Genomic DNA, 8,717 nt, shown 5'->3' with positions numbered 1-8,717 from the left:
GATTTTGTCAAATTTTATTCCTCAAGTTCAATGGCTTAATTAAAATCTTTATGATTTGCCTTATGATTCTGATTTTAATTTCCTGACATGTGATAAATTTAGTTATCTAGATATGAAATAGATTCTAGTTTTTCGATATGTTGATTAATACTTAAGCTTAGTCATTTGACCTTTATAAGTCCGACTATGATCTTTCTGACCTATAAAAGTTTGACTTCAGTGTTCCAGTATGTGCTGTTTGATTTTAGTTTCTCGACTTGTAAAAGTTTTTGGTCTCTCGATATGTTAAAGTTTGACTTTAGTCTTTCATTATTTATTTATTTTTTGACTTAGACCATATTTGTTCTTTATCTTTTAACTATTGAAAAAAAAATTCCACCCGAATTATTTTCTAGGTCGAACTATGCTCATGGTCTTAGATATAACCTTTAGATTGATTTTTTTATCTGATTTTTCGGCTCTTTAAATAGCTCATATACTTTCTTTAGCTCATATGGTTCATTGAGTTCGCTTATCTAAAGTTCTCTTATTGTCGTTAAGGTCTTGAGTATTAAGAGTTATTTACCTAACCACTAGTGACGTAGGCTGCATCATTGTAGCAGTGATTGACATGTATCATTTTGAGGCACTGGCCAGGGTATCATTTTGTGCTTTCTAGATACTGGAGCTTAAGTTGTTGGTTTTAATGTCGGCTTGATCTCTCACAAGTATTGGCATTTTGCTTTTATAGGATGTCTTTGATTTTATAACCATACGACTCCGACCAGATATCCTTATACAACCAACATTTCTAGAAATAAAATTTTAGAGCATTTAAGTGAGTGTTAATCACTTTACTATATGTTCTAACAGGTGAATCGTGTTAACAATTTAAAGTTGTTAGGTTTTTAGAACCATTAAATTTGTTAGGATCGAATTAAAAATTAATAAGAGATGAAACTTATCTTGTTTATTATTAGTGGAACACAAGAGATTTATATATATATATATGAAAACTACAGACAAACCCATTTTTTCAGATTTTTTCTACTGTGAAACCCACGCCCTGAAAAAATCAAGCGTGCACCATGTAAAGATCCGTAAGCTTGTCAACGCTATTAGACTAGTCAAGAGACGTATTAGCCGATAATAACTCGATTAGTTTAACATGAACGTTAATTTATAGAAACTAATCTAACAACGATTTAGATACGAAACCGGTACCACTCGATAGATCTCGAAAAGTTACGCAGAATAGACTACTCGAACGTGTCAGTCGGATATCAGACAAAGAAGAATTTATCACCATATTAGTGATAAGGGAAAATTTATTCTCTTAACATTCTAACCGACCTACCCTTATAGTTTGGGGGAGTTCCTTTATAATTTGTCTTGGCCTTATCAACCCAAATCGAGAGGATAAACTCTCATTTTTCTTTTCTCTTCTTCTTCTTTCTCTTTCCCATGTTCTTCATCTGTTGAGAGTTTGAGAATCAAAAATGAGGATTTTGAGCAGAGCCGGGCCTGAGGGGGTGCAGGAGGTGCGACGCACCAGGACCATCTCAGGCCAAGGCCTTTTTTCATGCACAAAAACTAAGCCCAAGTTATAACTTATTTCCCTATTATCCAAGGCCCACGTCTTTTTTCTATTCTTGCCTTAACTATTTCTTCCACGTCTTTTATCATCTGTTAGGGGAAAATTTCTTTAGAATTCCCAATTTCTCTCGAACAGAACCAAACTACCCTAGTTTTCTATTGTCTTCTATTTGGGATAACATATCGATTCATAAGGCTAATCAACCACTCTTCTTTAGTGAAGTAAATTTTCATTGATGATATTCTGAATGGTATATATGCACGTCATATTCGAATTTGATATTAATTTTTTAAAGTCTTCCATTTATAATTTTGGTTTGCTAACAACTTTAGTCTTTATATATCTTTCAGGTACATAGATTTTGGTTAACTAACTCACAGATGGGAGAAGTTGAAGTCATTTACAAAGATATGTATATGAATCATCTTAGTATATGAATCTTTTTTTGGACCCTTTTTTTTGTGTTGAACTAGACAATATGTATAAAAGCAATGCTTATAACCGTAAAGAACTTGTTATGCTTATCCTATATATATATGTATATGAATCATCTTAGTTTCGTATTCTCATTGCTATTCGAAATTGTCGGGGAGAAAAAAAAATTGAACGTAAAAAGGCCCTGCGGTTAAGTTCGCACCAGGCCCTAAAACGCACAGGATCGGCTCTGATTTTGAGATCGAATCAAGAGTAGAAATATCATGCAATGGTTAGTAGGTGGTGATCGTGATGGCGTCTGTTGTTGATTCAGACTCGAATGAGGAAGTGAATTAAGAATTAGGTTTTCTTTATATGTTCTGTGAGTAGGTAGATGGTGAAATTGAGTAATTAAGGAGAAGATTAGAGATGGGTTGTGGTTCAACGGAAATTCTGAAGTTGATTCAGAGAATAATTGAATAATTTAGGTTTTCTTGAAGATGAAAGTTGTTGAAGAATTATGTGGATCTGAGATGTAGATCGAGTTGCTGATGGATTGAGGATTAATGGGTAGATGTTTAATTGAAGTTTAAAATTTAATTTGGTGAAGATTTGAGAATTAGGATTTCTGTTCTACCCCAAAACAGAAATTAGGTCTTCGGTGGAATTGATTCAGCGTATTAGAAATTCAAGGTATGCTAAAGTTTGGGTAAGCTTCTATTTATTCTAATTTCAAGATTTTGTATTGGATTGTTTAAATTGTTGAGATTAAGTTATTAGATAATGGAAATGTAATTGGAGTTAGAAGTGATGTTGATAGAAGATGAATTGTTGAGGTTGAAGTATAGTTGGGATTGGGTCTGTGGTTGCTATCTTTGTTAGAGATGAATCTTGAGTTGATTAGATTGAAATAATAGGTGTTTAACGGATGAATTGAGGTAGTAGTGGTGAGGTTGTTGCTGCTGTGATGCTGTAAATGAAGGAAACTTGGATTGGTGTTGAGCTGGTAGATGAGTAGCAAATTAGAGTTGTTTTGATATACAGGAAGAGTATGTTACCTGAGTTGGGATTTAGCTGAAGTGTAATGGTTGTGTTATGAGTTGAACAAGGAACCTGTTAGATGGATTTAAGATACTTAGTGGTGGTTCTGTAGTTGGGTTGATATTGCAGTTGTGTTAATGGGAGAAAAGAATAAACGGATGATAGGATTTCAGTAGTGAATGGTTGTTGTAGAATGCCGGTGAAAAGGTTGGTGTTGTTACAGGTTCTTAAGAAGATAATTTGATTGAGTATTTGTGATTGGTAATTGGGTTAAGGCTGGATGTTGGATATGGAACGAAGTTTGGTTGTTGTTTTGAATTACACATGATTATATTGGCTGGTGGAGCTGCATATTGCTTTATTGTTGAAGTAAATGGGGTATTGGGATGTGTTACAGGTATGCGAATGGTGGTTTTGTTGTGTTAAGGTGCAGGGTATGATTGAAATTCTAGAGGGTGGCTGGTTTAAGTGGTGTTATGGATGTTGACTAGATTGCAGCTGAAACTGAAAGGGGAAAACTGATAATAATAATGGATTGAGATTCATTTGTGGATGAGTTGAAGTTTATATAAATCATTGTAATTGATAGTATGACTACAGTCCAGGGAGATTTTATAACCTGAGACGATGATGTTGTGACAGTGAAGTCACAATTCTTGTGACTTAGAGAAGTTGAGTTGATCTGAATTTGGTTTAGAGCTGCAATCGCAGGTAAACCTAGTGTATATTTGTAAATGAAGTTATAATTTGTTAAGAATGATGAATTGATGTTGTTATGTTAAAATGGTAGATGAAGATGTAAGAACTAGAGTTAAAGTGATCTGTAACATAGTGTGTTAGTTAAGCTTGTATGACTCAGTATCTTACTGAGTTGAATCGTTGACTCACCTAGTTCCCTGTATTGACCTGAGTTGACTAGTTAACCGATTTAGACTTGACCATTGGACCATGACTTGACCTTGACTGGACGTTACCGTTAATTGACCTTGTTGATTGTTAGAGACCGTTAGTTGATCCTAGTGGACCAGGCCTTGTGTAATGGGCTTGTTTAGTTGGACTTGGGTTTAGGTTTAATTTTCCCATTTTGATGTATTGGACCCTTATGGTCTGATTTAGCCTTTGGTTTCTTCTACAAAGTTGTAGATATTCATAATACTTAGCTATGGACTCTAGAATCAATCTAATTGGTATAATAAACCCTTAGTTATGTTAAAGATAGAGAATAAGATACCTTAATGGGCTTAGAACCATTAAATAGAATTGTATGATTCTTGTGTGAGCCATTTTGGCTAGTTTCTTAGACTTCTTGTGTAATTAACAGTTAGTCTATATTAACAACGATCGATTCAAAGGACGAACCAGTGGATCGTGGATCTCGAGGTAGGCGAGGCTTGTCATCAAAAGAGGTGGGAATACATTTGACTCTCTGGTAACCATTGTTGTTTTCCTTTACAAAAGTTTATGCTTAACAAACTCATGCATTGTCTAGTGTGCATTCCATGTTTTGTTTAATTTGTTTTCTGATAACTCTGTTGATTCTGTTAATCTTTCCATGGTTTGGAAAGGACCTGTAATGTGTTGTGGTCAATATGAATCGTTATGGGAAATAATAATTTCCACGTGTGTATATAGGATATGCTCCTTCACATTTATACCTAGAGCTTTTAGGATATATTGGTCGACAGTTTGCGAGTTCGGAATTGTCCACATCCATATTTAAGATTAGGTGTGGATTTGCGAGTTCGGAATTGCACAACCATATTATACATTGTTTGAAGAAGGAGTTTGTCCATATACATGTTTGTTTACTTCTGTGAGGATATGCTCTTTCACATTTATACCTAGAGATTTTATGATATATTGGTCGACAGTTTGCGAGTTCGGAATTGTCGACATCCATATTTACGATTAGGTGTGGATTTGCGAGTTCGGAATTGCACAACCATAGTATACATTGTTTGAAGAACGAGCTTGTCCGTATTCGTGTTTGTGTATCTCAGTGACTTGGTCACTATTTAATGTCTGAGAAAACATTATTGTTTTTCTTAATCTTGTTTATAACTACTTAGAAGTTAAATGTTAATTATTCCCACTTTCAGTTTTTAGAGACAGATCGGAGTTGCGCAGCGAAAGTCGCAAGTGTTGACTCCGTTAATTAGTTAACTTTTGCTATGTTTATTATGTTGTTTATTGTATCTGTAAACCAAATGACTATTGTCTATGTATCATTTGAGAGAAGTTCATGTATATATATTCTAAGCAGGGTTAGTTTTGGGATAAGTTTTGTAGCAGATTTCTTAATTGATTGTTTAAGTAAATGATTTAGATTCGTAGTGCCTCTTTATTTAACTAATTTCTTGGATTAGTCAGCTGCTAGCTTAGGGGGGGCTACACACCCATTTTCGGTGAGAAAATTTCTCACAAACCCAGAATTTTTAAAATTATGTTCCGGACTATTTTTCTCTTATCTTCTTTCTCTCGTTTTCTACAGTTCTTCTCGTCTCTCTGTCGACCTCAAATCAAAGGAATTGAGCTTGATTTTGTGTGAATAATCTCTAGGAAGTTTAGTAGCTTGATGAATCGAGGGAGAAGGTGATGGTGCTGAAGTCGATTGAGCTCTGGAAAAGAAGAAAAGGGTAAGCTAATTTAGGGTTTCGTAAATGATTGATATTTTATGTGAAATCGATTTAAATCGATCAATTGTCGATGGGTTTGTTGTTAATTGGAGTAGAAATGGTTGTGTTCAGAGTAGAGCTATGTTTACAATATGGAGTTTCTTAAAGCTTCTTAAAAGGTATCCAGGATTAGTCCCAGATGTTGATCTTATGTTTGATTGTATGGATAGACCCGTTCTTAACGGAACAAAGTATTATGGGCAAATTCCGCCTCGGTTGTTCCGTTATTGTACCACCAATGCTCATTTCAATATTCCATTTCCCGATTGGTCTTTTTGGGGTTGGTAAGTATTATTGGTGTTAGTCTCTTGAATTTTAGTACTATTGAACTAGATTTGTTTAATTATGCAATAGAACAATGTAAGTAAGAATGTTGTAACTTTGTCATAAAGTGAGACAAATTGCAGAAGAGCTAGAGTATAATATTGCGTTCTAGTTTGGAAATGGTTACATTGTCTGCTAAGCATGGTATTCTCGTAATGACATGTGAATTGATTGGTGTAGGCCGGAAGTGAACATAGAACCCTGGGATGATGAATTTAGAAGCATAAAACAAGGTTCTCAAGCTAAAGAATGGATAAAGAGGTGGCCTCGAGCTTACTGGAAATGGAACCCAGATGTTCTATCTCCTGTTCATACGGAGTTGATGCGTTGTAATCATTCTAGGTTTTGGGGAGCCCAGATCATGCGTCAGGTTGAATTTTATCAACATCTCAGAGCATTTTGTACATTTATATGCAACCGTTGACACTGCTCGTGGCTGCTCTTTCTCTATTTGTGGTTCGTGCTTAGTTTTTCACTTGCCTCAAATTGATGCCTTTATAAATTTATAAATTTAAAGCCTATATTCGATCTGAATTTATGCTAAAATTGAATAAAAGCTCGTACGACCAAGTGTTCAACACTACTGTATTGGGGACCGTGGTAAATAAACTAGGAGATGACCTAGATAGCTAGTCCTGTTCGTCATGCTATCTCTTCCATTACCCCGAGTTATAAATTACTAATAAGAGCTATTGTATACTGTTATAGGGAGCAGTATTTAGGGCTGCACATGGGCGGGTATAAGCTAAAACCAACCTCGCACCCATAGGCTGCGGATTTTTTTTTTATAACCAACCCCGCACCCACAAACAGCGGACGGGTGTTAATACCCGCCCGCTGCGGGTTGGGCGGGTATGGGTTTAAGTGGGTTTAACCCGCTTTATATTCAATAATCATTCACACACATCTGTTTTTTAAAATTTAAATAAACTACTTACTTAAGTTCTTGTATAACTTAAAAAAACAAACCATAAACATAACATTGCTAAGCTAAAACAAGTTTAAACAGTACAAATAAAACAACAGAAGGTTGCAATCAGATCTCAGTCATGGTGCCAAAAGCATAACATTGCTAAGCTAAAACATGGTTTGAAAGCTAAAACAAGTTTAAAACTTAAACAATAAAAGTTTCCAGACTATCATATTCAAGTGACTCAAGTCTCTCATCCTAGCATCCTCAAGGATCAAGGACTTCCGACACGGTCTTCTTAAATAAATCTGCAACCAAATTGAAAATTATGTTAGCTTCTTTTAAGGTCTTTACTCTTTACTGACATATGCATAAAATAGAAAACAAAGAAGAAGAATATTTTGAAGATTACCTTCCTCAATGCTAGAGGAATCATCTGGTACATACTCCATTAGAAAATCAAGATCGACAGGCTTTTGTAACCAACTCTGCATACAGAGTAACGCCTCAACTGTCCTCGCAGACAAAGAGCTTCTCCATTGGCTAAGAACACGCTTCCCTGTACTAAATGAAGATTCAGACGCAACTGAAGAGACAGGTATAGCTAATATATCCTTCGCCATATGTGAGAGTATTTTATACTTGGTGCTATTTTCTTTCCACCAAGCCAATATATCAAAATCGGGATCATTTGGAACACAATCATCCATCAAATACTTATCTAACTCTGAGTTTGCATCAATAACTGGGTTTTTTCTAGGCTTTTTCTTCCTTGACTCAAGAATAGCCTCAATCGAATCATCTACCATAATATCAGGAGTTACATCCACAGCAGCAACACTAGATGACCCTTCCTCCACTGTTGAAAACATACACTTATACTCTTCAAAGAGTCTCACAAGTTCTTCCTTTACCTTTTTCATAATACTTTCAACCCTGTATTCATCGCTCTCATACAAACACTGAAGCACAAACTCTAACCCACCTTCTTTCTCTCTTGGATCAAGTATTCGGGCAAAAAATAATGCTGAATTCATATCTTCATACCTATCCCAGTACTTATTGTACTTGCCAATCATAAGAGTTTCCAAACTTGAAATATAAGGATCTGGATTTCTGGTATCTCTAAAAGCAATTAATTGTTCATGGATGATTGCTAATTGCCATAAGAATATATGTGATGTAACCTTTGTTGAAGCAAAAAACTTAGCAGTACAGTCAAAGAATACCTTAAAACACTTCACAAGGCCTCTGGCATAATCCCAATCTTTGGCATAAGGAGCATGTTGCTTAGGCTTTTTCTTCTTTTTCTTTTTCAGTAATAGCTTCCTGCCTCTTGGATTAGCATTCACACTTTCACTGTCAGATTCAGAACTAGATGAAGAGTCAGAAGATAACTCTCCAAGGTCAGAATTATCAATATCAGAAAGTATATCTTGAATATTAGGTAAAGCAAACGATTCATCTTCAGGGAAAATATACTTCTTTTGGAAGTCTTTGTCATTCCTTGCTAACCTATTAAAAACTCTTTCGTACTTTTCAGCTGCCTCTAACATCAAATATGTGCTATTCCAACGGGTTTTAACATCTAAAATCAAACCTTTCTTGGAGTCAATCCTTTCTTTTGTACAATACTCTTTAAATGTATCCAACCTAGTAGGAGAAGAAGTAACAAACTTCACAACTGACCTGATCCTCTTAATCGACGCGTTATATTTAAGTATTGCATCTCTTATAACCAGAGCAAGGACATGTGCAGCACATCTGACCTGATAAG

General features: G+C 35.3%; 1 protein-coding gene across 1 annotated transcript; it reads left to right on the top strand.

Annotated features, from left to right (window-relative positions):
- The first annotated feature begins 5,402 nt into the window (after positions 1-5,402).
- On the top strand, positions 5,403-6,549 carry LOC113362141. The gene is made up of 2 exons (XM_026605113.1): positions 5,403-5,990; positions 6,211-6,549. Exons 1-2 carry the CDS (start codon positions 5,692-5,694, stop codon positions 6,452-6,454), a joined length of 543 nt encoding a protein of 180 aa, XP_026460898.1. The 5' UTR covers positions 5,403-5,691; the 3' UTR covers positions 6,455-6,549.
- Positions 6,550-8,717: the final 2,168 nt, after the last annotated feature.

The sequence above is a fragment of the Papaver somniferum genome, chromosome 3 (genome assembly GCF_003573695.1).
Source record: "Papaver somniferum cultivar HN1 chromosome 3, ASM357369v1, whole genome shotgun sequence".
Taxonomy (NCBI): domain Eukaryota; kingdom Viridiplantae; phylum Streptophyta; class Magnoliopsida; order Ranunculales; family Papaveraceae; genus Papaver; species Papaver somniferum.
The sequence above is the reverse complement of the archived record's forward strand: the minus strand, read 5'-3'. Positions and strand labels throughout refer to the sequence as shown.

Excerpts from the sequence above, each read along its gene's own strand:
- LOC113362141 (XM_026605113.1), top strand. The coding sequence starts at position 5,692 with ATGATTGATATTTTATGTGAAATCGATTTAAATCGATCAATTGTCGAT. Across the intron at positions 5,991-6,210 it reads GATTGGTCTTTTTGGGGTTG|GCCGGAAGTGAACATAGAAC; the intron begins GTAAGTATTATT and ends TGATTGGTGTAG.